The sequence below is a fragment of the Phodopus roborovskii genome, unplaced genomic scaffold (genome assembly GCF_943737965.1).
Source record: "Phodopus roborovskii unplaced genomic scaffold, PHOROB, whole genome shotgun sequence".
Lineage (NCBI taxonomy): Eukaryota > Metazoa > Chordata > Mammalia > Rodentia > Cricetidae > Phodopus > Phodopus roborovskii.
The window spans coordinates 5,322,501-5,337,691 of NW_026126618.1; the positions used below are offsets into that span (position 1 = coordinate 5,322,501).

At 43.7% G+C, this 15,191-nt stretch overlaps 1 protein-coding gene across 1 annotated transcript in view; it reads left to right on the forward strand.

The window, feature by feature from the left end:
- The window catches only part of Fgd6 (FYVE, RhoGEF and PH domain containing 6), a 108,886-nt gene that overhangs the window by 24,095 nt on the left and 69,600 nt on the right, over positions 1–15,191 (forward strand). Inside the window, exon 3 of the mRNA XM_051206307.1 lies at positions 14,825–14,972. Coding sequence (XP_051062264.1) covers positions 14,825–14,972 — 148 coding nt within the window. The remainder of the gene's footprint in view (positions 1–14,824; positions 14,973–15,191) is intronic.

The following is a 15,191-nucleotide window of genomic DNA, read 5'->3' on the forward strand; positions in this document are numbered from 1 at the left end:
TGTAATCAGGGACAAATTGCTCCTGATTACCCATGTATTATATATATGTATTTATATAGTCCCGGGAATGGGCCCTTTCATATCAGTTAGGTCATCAAGGCAGTCAGTCCCCTACAGACATGCATGCCAGCTCTAGGCCAGCCTGATGCAGACTTCCCTTTTGAAGACCTTCCCCAGGTGATTCTAGATTCTGTCAGTTAACAATTAAAAGGACCATTTCAATGTCTCTCCTCTTAAATGTCTTAAATATTCTTTCTAGTTCTGGCACTGCATAGTAAGCTCAACTAGCCTACGCTACAGAGTAAGACCCTGTTTAAAACAAAAAACACTAAAAATGCCAAAAGGAAGTGAGCTGGAAAGTAGAGCCTCGAGTGCTCTCAGCCCCCAGGAGCACTTACGGGAGGGAGGGGCGAGGGTTCCAGGAGAGCCCAGGCTGCACAAGACGCCCCTCTCAAACAAGCAGTGTGGAGAGAATATTGGCCCTAACGTTTAGTGAAGAGTATAAATGAAAAGTCAGAAGGGCAAAAACTTTAAGAAATGGATTTGAACTCATTAACATACATAAAACCAGGAGGACAGAATTTAAATATCACAAAAAGCAGATGCATAACTGTAGCTAAGTTTGAGAGCTTTTCTGATGCTAGAATTAGTTTAGACATGCTTTTGTCTGTGGTTATTATTGGTTAACTGTTAATTCTTTCACACAATAATAATCCAGAATGAACTCTTGGGCTCTTTTTTGTCTGTCGCTATATTAGGTTAACAACTCTGAGAAGAGTGTTGTAGCTCATTCAAGAGGGTTGGGAATACAAGGCAAGACCTGCGGGAAGCAAACGAACCAAAAAGGTAGCAATTCTAAACATCCTTACTTCTCACCAAGCCTCACACTGTGAAACGGGAAAAAACCAAAACAAACAAAACTGTCCTGTGGGCCCTTCTGTACTCTGCCAGTGAACAGTGAACACGTTCTCTGCCTGCCACTGCAGCCCTGTCCCAGAAAGGGTCTGTCTGCTGCTCTGCTGAAACCCTCTGGGTTCACTCTCATTCAAATCTGTAGCTTGAAGGAGCTGGTACATGTTTCTACTTTACCGTAATATCTGGTGCTCAATTGCAAACACTTCTTCTGTTTACCTTGCAAAACTTAAAGAATTGAGTGTTCACCTTGGGCTGACGAGCTCCTTTGGAGACTGCTGCTGTCAGTATGCCGAAGATTATTGCTACGGTTACTCTTAGCAGCATGGTCTGATTGGTTTGTTGTTGTTTTTCATTTATGAGGAAGACCAAATGGGTATACGGGTCTCCAACCCACCCTCCCTAACCTACCCTGCCTTTGATCCTTCCTTCCCAAATATTAAAAAGGAAACTGTTGTTGATGAGAAATGCTTTAAATAATTGAGATTAGTAAACTTGGGCAGGAACAATGGAGATTTAAAACAGTTTATATGTTAGTTTAATTACAAAAATTGTATGTAAAATAAAAGGTCAATATTCTCTTCATTCACCTCTCCCAGGGGAAAATTTTTTAAATTGTTTTTGTTTGGCTGGTGGTTTGTTTTTCTCTTCAATATGGAAAGTTTTAGCGTAAATGGAAATTTTAGGAGGAGTCGGACTGTCCCTGGGAGTCTATTGTTTGAGGAACAGGGAAAGACAGACAGGCTGACTTTGCAGTTTGCTCAGGATCAGAACCCGCCTTCCTCTTCCAGGTCTGGGCCTAGAGCAAAGCCTGACCCACCCTCAGCTTGTAAACAGAGACGGCCTGTGCCCTGGGCAGAGAGAGCCGTGCTGGGTGCTCCCAACTGCTCAAGATTTCTTCTCCTATTTTTTTAGAAAGAACAAAGGCAGTTTGTAAAATGTTCCTGTTAGGAAAGAAACCAGCAGCTTTGTTGTATTCATGACAATTGGTTTTCATTGTCAGACATAGGCCCCTTTCTGCTTTTCTCGCCCCTCAAAGTGATAAGTTACTTTACAAAGAGGTAAAGGATGTGCTTAAGAAACAGTGTTTTAGGTTCGTGACTAAAATTCCTTTAGATGTAAGAGACAGTATAATTCAGAGCTTGAGGATTTTACTGTGAGTGGTTAGCTACCCAGAAGCACTAACATTAAACATGATGTCCTAGGAGATGTTCTGCAAAGCTCACAATTTCAGTGTAGGAAGTGATTCTGCTCGGACGGTTCCGGAGGTGGTGAGCAGCTTCACATGGCTGAGAATGCAGAGGAGCTTCATTGTCCATGCAGCTCTGGACTTGAAGTGTCTGTAGCGACCATTTTTTCCCTTTAGTAGTACAGATAATACTGTATAGGAGAGCATCAAAGGACAGGCTGACTGGACCTCTGTGCAAAGGCATTATTTGTGAATTACTTGCATTGACTCATGTAGTCCTCGTAGAATATTTATTAGGCAGGCCCATTATTTTCTTCATTTTATGAATGAGAAAGCTGAAGGAGAGATGGTTAACGACTTACTAAATTTCATGAAACCAGTAAGTATGCAGATTGAAACCTAGACACAGCTGTTTTGGTCCATATACTGCAGACCAGCAAACTTTTCCCTTAAAAGGCCAGTGGGAAATATTGTACACTTGACAATCCATGAAGTGCCCCTTGCAGTTATCCAACTCTACCTATGCAAAGTTGTACAAACATGAGCACTCTCAATCCCAATAAAACTTTATTTGTGCGCACATTCCTTTGATAGCGTTAGCTTCATTTTGCAGTAGGAAACCAAGTGTCTATGCTTCGTATCTAAATACAGATTTTCATACTTCTTTAAGGCGAAAAAAGCCTCAGAGATTTCACTTCAGGATTATTTTCACACGTTGAATCGTTTATTTATTTATTTTTCATCCTTTGAAGACAATGATCCGTCCTATATTGCCAGCATTCAGGTGACTGAGGTGGGTTTGGAAATTTGTGTTTAGTCTGGGCTGTTAAGGCCTTGCATCAAAAATGTTGTTAACTTTTTAGGCATTATAAAAATAAATGGCATGATGGATATATCTAATTGTACTCTACTGTACCTACGCTCAGATATTACGATTAAGTCTAATTCATTCGTGAAATAAATAGACCTGGTTTGTACTAATTCTGGGCTTCCCAGGAGTGATTAAGAATAAATCGAGTCTCTTTTTTCTACTCAATAAACCCTAGATGTTTTTCTCTCCTCATAGCTGGTTTTGTGTGTGTGTGTGTGTGTGTGTGTGTGTGTGTATGTGGTTGTTGTTTTTCTTTTTTGCCTTTTTAAAATGAATTTTGTAGAGTTATTATTTCATTTTGTGTGTTTGAGTGTTTTGCTTGCTTGTATGTCTGTGGACCATTTGCATGGATGGACTCTGAGGAAGTCAGATGACATCCCTTGAAATGGAAGTAATGGACAAGTTGTAAGCCACCATGTGGGTGCTAGGAGTTGAACCTAGGTCCTCTGCAAGAGTAATAAGTGTTCTTAACTTATTATATATCTCTCCAGCCCCTCCATTTTTTTCGTGTCCCCCTCAAACCCTTCCATGTGCCTCTCCTTAGTCTCTTTCAAATTTGTGACCTTTTATCATTAATTGTTTATACATACATATGTATGTGTATTCCTAACTGCATGAATACAGCCTGTTTAGTCTGTATAATGTTACTTGTGTATGTGTTTTCAGAGCTGAACCTTTGGTATTGTATAAGCAGTTCATGTGCTCTTCCCTGGGGAAGACTATTATGCCCTCAGCTTTCCTTAGTTGCTTGTAGTTCTTGGTGTAGGGTCAAGGCCTCATGAGCTACCCTCCTCCTCCCAGGCATCTTACTCAGCTCTTGTTTAAGGCAGTCACGTGGTGAGGCTTCTTGGTTGACTTTCCTAGGAGACACAGTCGTAAGCAAACTCCCTCTTCCGTTTGCTCTTACCATCTTTGCACTCCTTCTTCCTGGGTGGCCCCTGAGCCTTAGGGGTAGGGGTTACACTGTAGACTTACCACTTGGGACGAGGCTCCACATCTCTGCATTGCTGTTGCTAGTGGTTTTCTGTCACGGTCTCCATGTGCTGCAAAGAAAAGTTTTCTTGATGAGAGATGAGAACTACACTTATCTGGCTAGACCCTGAAGATTAAATCGTATTTAATCCGTTGTCTATTGCATATAATAGGTTGTTCACGTTATTTTATTTAACCTTAATAGCAGGTGGTATTCTTTCAGTTTTATGGTTGGAGGGAGCACTTAGTTAAAAAGCTTAAATAGGTAACCAGTTATATATAGACAAATGAGAGGTGGAACCTGGTTCCCAATACAGGTCTGTTTTAGACAGAGTCAAGTGTGTTCTTTCTCTATAGAGGGCAGCTTCTCTTTTGCTCCTAGATGTGTTTGGTGCTGTAAGAAATGTTTGGGAACCTGCTCTTATTGGCTCTGTGTATCTCCCTGCTAAATACATGTTTATGTTTACTTCCTTTACATTTTCCCTGACTCTAGTTTTAGAAGATGTTATCATAGTTTGCTAGAACTGACAACTGACTGTCAAGCTTTTTTTGGGGGGGGGGGTTGGTGGTGGTTGTCAAAGATTCTAAAAGTATACAGAGTTAGTCAGCAGTGTAGCTAGTGAATGATGGAACACTGGTGTGTAGGATTAACTCCATGGACTGGGGGATAATATGATTGTTGGCTGAGGACCTTCTCCAGGAACACAGAGTACAGGAGAGTTTGGGGTTAGCCACGCAGACCCACCTGACTTGCCCCAGATATCAAGGCAGAAATTGCGCCATAGTTTTTGCCTTTATGCTACTACAGTGGTTTGTACCAAGTCATAATCAAGAGTGTTGTTCAGCCGGGCATTGGTGGTGCACACCTTTAATCTCAGCACATGGGAGGCAGGGGCAGGCAGATCTCTGTTAGTTCGAGACCAGCCTGGTCTACAGAGCTCGTTCCAGGACAGGCTCCAAAGCCACAGAGAAACCCTGTCTCAGGGAAAAAAAGAAAAAAAGGAAAAAAAAAAAAAAAAAAAAAAAAAAAAAAAAAAAGAGTGTAGTTCATAGTCACATTTTCCAAAAGTCTCACCATGTCCTCAGTGGCCACTGGTGTTAGTTAGGATTATGGTGACATGCCATTGGAGGAAACAGTGTGCACATGTAACTGCACAGGACAAGTAATCACCCTGAGAGGAGCTACCTGCAGGGTGAGCTTTCACTTTAGATCAGCCTCACTTCCTGACCTGGGTGACTGCTGGCAACTTCCAAATGCTAGATCTTGGCAAAGCTGCTGGAGAGTGACATCTGGATTCCCAGCTCTTGTGTGTGTGTGTGTGTGTGTGTGTGTGTGTGTGTGTGTGTGTGTGTGTGTGGAGAGAGAGAGAGAGAGAGAGGGAGAGAGAGAGAGAGGGAGAGATCTGCCTTGGCTGCTGTGTAGCCACTGTTAGCTGAAGCCATCTCTGGCATCTTACAGAAATGCCCATCCCATACTCCCCCCAAGGTCACTCTCTAAGTCATTTACAGCCCATCTTAAGGATTTCATTGTGCCCCCCCCCCATCCTCTTGCACTCTGGATTTCTTTGCATACCCTTGACTTGTTGAAGTCACTTCTCAAATTCAGCCCTTCCACGCCTCCTTGACTACACCAGCCTGCACGCGGTATACAGTGTCTTCTGTAACATGTTCCCTGAACTATGCCCCTCCTTTCCTCTCCCTCTCTTTTCTTGGTCCTTTGTTGTTTTCTAAACAACTCCCCCTTTGGTTTTGCTGATTTGCTGCTAGGAATAGACCCCAGTGCCTCAGACATGCTAGGTCAGGACTCTTACTGCTAAGTTACGTCTCTAGTCTTTATTTTCTTTTTTAGATAGTGCTCCCTCTTCCTTTCTCTCTCTCTCTCTCTCTCTCTCTCTCTCTCTCTTTCTTTCTATCTATCTGTTTAGGAAGGCCACGCTCAAAAGGAAAATAAAAAGAAAGGATAATATAATTGATAGTTTGAGTATTATAATTAATTGTAATAAATGTTTAGTCTCTAAAATAATGAATAGAAGATATATAATAGGCCCTCAAATGTTTTTTTATTGAAATAAAGGGTATAGTTGCATTATATATTTTAAGAACTACTTGCTATATCTGTAAAGTTTATGTATATATGTAAGTATATGAGCATGGGTTTGCAAATAGGAAATGTTCCTGTATGGCCATCTCAGCCTCATTGTTTCCAGTTGCCTTCATTTGTTTGGTGCTAAGTAAATCCATGTTGCTTATGTATGTATTTATGTCACAAAGAGGTAGAAGCAAAAGATTTTATTTTTTCAATAAGAGAAACATCAGGGGGTTGGAGGCATGGCTCAGTAGTTACAAGCACTGGCTGCTTTTCCAGAGGTCCTGAGTGGGATTCTGAGCACCCACGTGGTAGCTCCCAACCATCTGTAATTGTATTCCCATGAGTTCCAATGCCCTCTTCTGGTGTGCATATGTACATGCAGACAAAAGCACTCATATACATAAGTGAATAGTACATTAAATAATATATCTTTAAAAAGAGAAACAAACATCAGTTTTTGGTATGGTAATCAACTAGATTAGAGACCTGTTCTGTTTTATTGACAGGAGCTTTAAGATGAGTCCAATGGTTTTCTGTTTGTAGTAACAAAAAGGCTACAGTCTGCATTGCTGGAAGTTTGTTATTATTCCTCAAAGACTTCCAAATTAGAAAACAGGAAAATTGCTGATATGTGGTTGCTAGTAGTTTTTTTTTTTTTTTTTTAAAGAAATCTTTTCACTTCTAGGCCTGAAACAGCACAAACCTGACCTGGCTGCCTCCTAGCTAAACTGGAGATGGGAAGCGAGAATAATTATTGTAATTATTGGACATGCTCAACCTTGAGTTCCTCTTATACCTACTGGATGAACCAGGAGCCAGGAGAACGCATCTTTACTTACAGGCCAGGGAGTTTTCTAATACGTGAGATGGAGCATCAAGGGAGATGTATCACACCATTATAGTTTGTTCACTTTGGCACAGTCCACAAATTTTATGGTTACTCTTTGGCCCCAACAGTCTCCTGGGGCCAAAGAGTCTACTGTCTACTGAACTCTTTTTTTTTTTTTTTTTTTTTTTTTTTTTTAAAGCCATCTACTGGCTAGCTCGAGCTGATGATGTAGCTCAGAGATACATTGTTTGCCTAGTATATGTGGCTTGTTTATTACCTAGGCACTAAAGCCAAACAAGCCACATAGTCTATGTGTTTTCTGAGACTTAAAAGATTTCCAGCTTGTTTTTGTGTGTTTGTTTTGTTTGAGACAGGATCTCTTAGTACAGACTGACTTCCAGATTCCTGTGTACAAGGATGACCTTGAACTCCTAATCTTCCTGCCTTCCTCTCAACTGAGGGCAGTGGGGATTGCAGATTGTACCACCAGGGGACTTAAAAGAGACTTTTTTTTTTTTTTTAAGGTTATTGTGCAAAAAGTATGCAGACTTCCAATTTAGGGGCTGGATAGGAAAATGGGTGTAAGAAGTGCACATACATTCATGCTTTGACCTATCTCCCATGTGAGGTGTACAGGACTTTTGTTGTTTGGGGATAGTTAATCTTTGTTTATTTTGGCTTTGAAACATGGCCTCACTCTGTATATGCTAGGCTGGGACTATATAGCCCAGGCTGGCCTTGACCTCACCATCCTTCTGCCTCTGTCTTCTAAGTGGGTTTACAGCTGTGTGCCACTATAACTTGGTGTGGGGTGGTCTTTGATAAGGTAATAATGTAACAAAATACAGCTCAGTGGTAAAATGTTTTCCTATCATGCTCATAGCCTTGGGTTCAGGCCTGATCACTGCTAAAAACCAGCATGAACCTAAATGTTCTTTCTTCAGAACTTCAGTCATTTGAGTTTATTCTGAGTCTCTTCAGGGATAGGTAGCCTGTGGACATATGCTGTGTAATATGCATTTTTCCTCTACGTCAGAGAACAAGCAATATCATTCATCATTGTATAGCTCTAACTCATTTTTTGAGAAGGTGCTTAACAGCTGATTATATGCAATGTCCCAATTTATTTAGTCTTCTATTAATGGCCATTGCTAGAAACTTCTTTTAAAACAGCTTCTTTTCAGTTAAACCTTAATGACTTTTAAGCTGATTACATAAAAGCGCTGTAGATGTCCATGTAGTTGCTCTCATTCTTTAGAGCAGTGGTTCTTAATAGTAGGCAGAAATTCCTATCCCTGCTGCCTGCTCCTAAATAGCCACTCAAAGTCTTAATATTAATTATAAATGCTCGGCCAATAGCTAAGGCTTGTCGCTTACATTTAAATTAACCCACATTTCTTATCTAAGTTCTACCATGTGGCTCATTTCGTGCGCGTCCTGATTCCCGTGTCTGCATGGCGACGCCAGACCCTGCCATTTGTCTTCCCAGCATTCTCAGTCCGGCCTAACTTTATCTTGTTCAGCTGTTAGCCGGTCAACTTCTTAAAGCAGTCACAGCGGCAAGTCTTCAGTGTACAAAAGGGTTACTCCACAGCACACACTTCCTAACTCTGCAACCTTCTGCACAGTCCCTCATGTGGTGACCGCCATCATAAAATTACCCTCATGGCTAGTTCATGACCGCAATCTTGCTGCTATTGTGAGTCGTTATGTGAACACCAGTGTTTTTGATGGTCCTAGGTGACCCCTGTGAAGGGAGTTCCAGTCCCCGAAGGGTTGAGATGGTTGAGATTGACCGCTCTCGGTGCTTTAAAGACTTTTGGATTCCGTTGTTTTATTCCTGATGCCACTTTCAGTTGACCCGTGAAGAGTGTCTTTCGGGTTCAGATCTGCTTTTGTTTGACTCAGTGGCCACAGTGTGAATGAAGAGTCCTAGTAACCATTGCCTTCCTGGGGAAGGGGGGCTGGTGCTGGTGTTTATAAGGGCGGATGCTGGGCTGGAAACTGAAATGGATGTGTTTGACCAATTCCATCCCTGAAGCCATGTTCTGTTTATTGTTTTTCTTTTCTTAGAGCCAGTTTGAAACAATTTCTAGCTCATGTTTCAGGGCAGCAAGGTATTTTTTTCAAGCCACGGAACCAACGTGCTAGTTAAACTAATATATAAGGAGGCATTTGTGGGATGGAACACTTGTCCCCTTTGATGTGCGTGGAGGACCGAGGACAGCTGAGGAAGGCCATCTCTCCTTCCACCGTGTACACCCGAGGGTTGACTTCCGTCCTTAGGCTTGTGCCAATCAATCTTCCTGTCCCTCACTGAGCCATCTCACTAGGCCAGCCCGATAGGCTTAAAGGCTCGATTGCTAGCACCTCTAAAATTTATTGCCAAAACACTAATCATGTGTACCCTGTAAGTCTCCTTTTTTTTTTTTTTCTTTTTTAAATTTTGGGTAACTCCTACTATTCTTTCGTTTTTAAGGATTTTTGTTCGGTATTAATAAGTTTTTAATTTAAAAGGGCTAATGCACTGTTTATCTGTGCTACAGATTTTTTTTTTCAAACTGACATCACGATAGTGAAACTTTTTACCTTCATCTATTTATTTATTTTCCTGATACAACCTAGATCTTCCGGGCTGTCCTGGAACTCACAGTTCTTCTGCTTCGGCTTCCTGGCTGTTGAAGTACAGGCGTTTGCCACCGTATCCAGCTGATGAAATCAGTATTTTCTGAAATTAAAATGACGTTGCTGCCTGGTGTGTTGATATATTCCTATACCCCACCCCTTTGGAAGTTGAGACAGGACAATCAAAAGTTGTGGTCCCAGCCTGGGACCACAGGCTCTGTTTCCAGAGGAGAAGGGGGGGGGGAGAAAGGGGAGCCACCTAAGGGGAGAGGGGGGAGCTGGGGGGAGGGAAGGGGGAAAGAGAAAAGCATCCTTTGCAGGGGAGAATTGCAGACGACTCCCTTTACCTCCCTGCAGAGCCCTCTGGAACTCATTCAGAGATAACCGGTCCTCTAACTCTGCTCATTCAGAGATAACCGTTCCTCTAAGTCTACTACCTCCTGGCTTTTAGCTTGCCATGCAGACTGCATGTACAATCTGTCCTATGTGTGGAAAACCCTGAAAATGTGACACTGGCGGGTGAAATGACCAGTGTGCCTGCTTTGGGTGCTGTACCAGGTTCTCATAAAACAATGGAGAGCACCGCCCTACTTGTGGGGGAAATTCCAGCCGCACTACAGGGTTCAAAGAGGACTTAATAATGAGAAGGGTTTGTCGCCCAGCAGTAGAGTCCCTGCTTAGCATGCAGAGGCTCTGGTCTCATCTCCTGTACCATGAAGAAAAACAAGCAAAATAAACAAAGTCGAATGAGAATATGTGAGAAAATATTTTCACGTTTTTGTTCACGGTTTTCCTTTGAAACTGGCATGCATGGCTTTATATGGGAACTGAAGTGTAAAGAAAGTGTGCTAGTGAAATTATGAAGCTGTCAGCTTTACATAATAACTGACAAATCGTTAAGAATTATGTTTCCCGTGTAATGTTCTTCCTTCAAGTCCCTCGGTCTCGCTTTTCTGCTCATTCTGTGACAAATATGAAAGCAGCTGAAGGAACACACGATCCCAGGGACGTAGCTTGACAAGAATGGTAGCGGCATCCTGAGCATGCACACGGGTTCTCAGCTAGGGCCAGGGTTGAGGGTAGAAGAAGGAAAGCCTGCAGTTCAGGCTTACATGACGTGACTCCGTAAGGAGACAGACACTTCCAAAGGTGCAGGCGTTATCCTAAGCTGCTGTCCTCAGATTCGGGAGAAGCGGGGTGGCTCTGCTTCTCTGGCTGTCCACCGTGTTTTCCGCCCTTCCCCGGCTGAGGTGTTTATCCAGTGCCGTGTATAGCGGTGTTTCTCTGGTCCGACTCTACAGGTTTTATGTTCCTGAGGTCTAAAGGAAGCAGTGAAATATTTTCTAAATGAGGACTGTGCTGTGTTGATGGACGTTTCTGTCCAGCCTGGTCCCGCTGCTCTTCAGTCCCAAATAAACGCACAGAGGCTTATATTAATTATAAGTTGTTTGGCCAATGGCTCAGGCTTCTTATTGACTAGCTCTCTCTTAATTATTAACCCATTTCTATTAATCTGTGTGCTTCCACATGGTCCTGGCTTACTGGTGATGCCTGGGCCTCTTACTTTCTAGGTCTCTACATGAGTCTCTCTGGAGACTCACTCTCTGAGTTCCTTTTCCCAGAATTCTCCAAGCCCCTCCTGTACTTCCTGCCTGGCTACATCCTGCCTGTCCATTGGCCGAAACAGCTTTATTCATCAACCGATAAGAGAAACATATATTCATATAGAAGGATGTTCATCCCCATCAGTGCTGTAAAGGTTTTATATACACTTTGATGTGCTTTTCCAGCTGAGGATGTTCTGCCCACAGAGCATTTAGCATGGGGGGAAAAAATGAACTTTTAAAGCATTTACTTAGTGCCCATCGATAGGAATTGATTTCTAGCTTTTTTTTTTTTTTCTCTTGATGCTGTAGAACTCTGTCTCCTTCAGCAGCAAATCTGACTTGGAGTGGGTGGCTCAGGGAGGTGCAACTGAGTGTGTGTTCTGTTGTTGAAGTGTCCTGAGCCCCTTACTTCCACAAACTGGACAGGAAGATGTGGCGGAAGCACTGTCCCATCCCGTTAGCCTGCAAAGCAGTGTTAGGCGTTACTTTCCAAGGGAATGCAAAGAGTAGAAGAGCTCCGTACAGCGGGATTGGCATCAGCAAGGAGCCCTGCTCACTATCAGAAGTCTGAAATTATCTAGGTTGACTCGGAAGCTGTAATTAATGACGTGGGTAAACAGTTTAATAACTGTTTTAAAAGTAAACGAGTGAGTGTAGCTTCTGGATGCCGTCTTCCCCATGGATCGCTAAGCCCCTTGTTCTTTACGTGCAGGTTCCTTATTCCTAGTCCGTTCCGGCTGACCTTCTGCTGGCACCGCTTACTTAAGTCCTTCAGTGCTTCCATGACGTTTAGCTGTTGCTTTCCCCTCTACATCCATCCCTTCCTGTCAATCCCCATGTCCTCAGCTTCACCCTTTCACCATTGGAGATGCTGAAAAGTAGCCTGGCTGTGGTGGTGCACACCTTTAACCCCAGCAGGCAGATCTGAGTTCAAGGCCAGCCTGGTCTACAGCAAGTTCCAAGACAGCCAGGGCTACAGAGAAACCTGTCTGAAAAAAAAAAAAAACACACACACACACAAAACAAGCCGGGCAGTGGTGGTGCATGCCTTTTTTAGTCCCAGCACTCGGGAGGCAGTGGCAGGCCTCTGTGATTTTTAGGCTAGCCTGGTCTACAAAGAGAGTTCCAGGACAACCTCCAAAGCTATGCAGGAAAACCCTGTCTGGAAAAGCCCAAAGAAAGGTGAAAAGTAGTAGGCGACATTCTGTGTCAGGTGACATGCTGTGCTGAGGCGTTAAGGAGGAAAGCTAATGATTGTGTTGCTACTGACACCAGATAGTTTAGGAGCCAGGAGACACAGATAAAACAATACGTGATGAGATAAAAAGAATCGGAGAAGGATTTTAGTCAGCAAGCAATCCTTGGAAGACAAAGTATCCCAGTGTTTTACGTCAGTTCCCGTGGATTCATGACCTTTTGTTTTCTCCTTCTGTGTGGTATTGGGATTGACCGAGGGTCTTGTAGATGCTAGAAAGACACTCTGCCGTCCAGCCGGGTGCTCAACCCTGTGAGTGTGTAAAGCTTCTTGCCCTGCTCTTAAATAGTGACTCTTGCAATTCCTTTGGGGGGGGGGGCTTGTTTAGTTGTTTTCCGTTTTGATTTTAGAGCCCCGATTGGCCTCAGACTCATAATCAGTCTTCTTGGCTCAGCCACCTGAGTGCTAGGATTATAGATGTGTGCCATCGCGTCTCTCTTCAATTCCTAAGAGCACTGGCAATAACTAGCTGTCTTCTCTTATGAAAAGCCTTTTAAATGGTTGCCAGAGAAGCACCTTTCAAATCTAACCAGAAGCAAAGCGGTGTCCTCACCACTGTCCACCTGAAATCCCACACATGGCCTAAGGAAGAAGCCTTCTAGAACAGAGCCTCTCTCTCTACTTGGGTCGGAATCCTGCAGGTCGGGGAGGGGCCGAGAGTTTTGCCTTTTTTTAGGATGTTTCCAGATAATGCCGATGACTGTGGAGGCGTCAAGTCTCCAGGGTCAAGAGTAAGGGACAAAGGTGCAAACGGGCGGGGCTGGCAATGTAGCTCAGCCTGGTGGCCGAGGATGCACCAAGACCCTTGTTTGGTTCCCAGCACAGCCAATCCCCACCCCAGAGGGGAAGGCACGTTTGCTTCTATCTACATGGATAGGTGCTCTGGTCTACATCTTGCTTACTTTTAATTATTTTTGCCAATGCAAGTTAAAAACTAACAACCCAACTGAACTGACTCTTGGCCCTGCTCCCAGGAGCAGCTAATTTTGTCAGTGATCTGACTGGGAAATCCCTACCTCTCTCCCAACCCAGGATGTGAGTCTCCTGCTTGTCCAGGCCACCTATGATAAAGGTGTACATCCCACCCATCTGAGTGATAAGAGGCTCTGGCCACTGAGTAACAGGAAGCCGTGTGGTTGGTGGCGGGAGGTGTTCCTTTTGGCATTTTGCCTAGATGCAACTGGTTTGTGTCGCTTTGAACTGCAGGAATGGTTTCAGAGTCTCTTGTTTTGCAGTGTAATCAGGACCTGGCAGAAAATGTGTCCCTCGCTCTGGACTCACATTAGAAATTCTTATAATTTGGAACTCTAGAGGTTGAGTGACCTGCCTGTGGCCTGGAAAAGAGCCCCAGCAGGACTGGAATGCAAATGTCTCTTCTGCTGGAGTGTTTTTCCTGCTGGCTTTCTCTGGATCTCTTAGTGGATTCACCTGTTCTCCTCTGCTAGACACGTTGCTGACGAACATCAGAAAAGCAGGTTGTTGGTTGCTGAGACAGTTCCACACTGCGCCTCAGTCCACGGCCATGGTCTTTCTTGTTGCCGAAGATGTTGCGGTCATACCCAGTCTGGCCCAGATAGGCAGTTTTTAAAAGTGTCTTGTTTCTGAGTGTGTACATCCTATGCTGGGATCGGTTCCCATCATCCTCCCCGGGGAACCGTGCCGTGGAATTCCCCTTACAGAATGGATTGAAACAGTGCATTTCGCTGCATGAGCTCTGTCTCTGCACGCACTGCAAAGCCTTGGTGAGGTCAGACTGACAAGGAAGAGCTGATAAATGGCCTGGAAGCGCTTTTCCAACTTCAAGCTGAGTCATAGTCACCTGGAGGGAGGCTTGTTGAAATGCCCTTATTAGACTGCTGGGTTCTGCACCCTTAGGGTTTCTGTTTCTGTAGGAGGCTGGGTGGGGCCTGACACCCCCTAGGTTCACCGCCCTGCCTGCACCTTGAGCTGCAGGTACCTATCCGTGATAAGGAGGGTGGTGGGCACGCACTGTACTGTTATTCAGTAGGGTGTACTGTTGTAACTAATGTCACCATTACTCCTGTACTGTTGACTGATTGGACACTTGACTGTCAGTAGCTCCCAAGCTTTACAGATTTGGCATTTTGTTGTTTTTAAATATGAAGGCTGAAGTTTTCAACGGCTAGTGTACTCCCTCCAATCAATAGAGACTCAGTCTTCTAAAGCGAGGACGTGGGAAACAGAATGGAAGCAGCTGGAAGTAAGCTGCTTTCCAGTCACCTTCCTATTATTATTTGAAGTTGGACTAAAGTTGAACTTTAAACACAGAACAAATTTGAGTTTATAACAGTTGAGTTGGGGAAAGGAAAGCAGGGATTGGCTTGCCTGGCCTTTTCCATTCCTCCCAACCCCTTAGGTGAAGTCTCACATGTCTAAGATCAGGTAATTGATTCTAGTTTGGCTTTGCCGGCCCTACTTTTTGTTGAAGGTACTAATCGGTATCTCTTGGTACAGTTCTGGAACATCGCAGGAGGGACAGGATGATCTCCACCTTGGTCTTGGTGACCTCCCCTCGGATGAGGAAGTCATCAATAGTTCTGATGAAGATGATGACAGCTCTGAGTCCAGTAAAGGAGAGCCAGACCCGCTGGAAGATAAACAGGTATATTTTGGCAATTAATTCCTTTTGCTCTTGCTTTTCTTGGCTGTCACTGTGCATGGGAATGCTGTTTACCATACCGATATAAAACAAGAGCAACAACCCTAGTGAGCTAGTCTGGAAATGCTTTTCAAGGGTAAGTCTTGTCTCTGCTGTAATATAGCACCTATAATGCTATATATCCAGCTGTGTATCACCTAAGGATTATTACTAATGTCCACT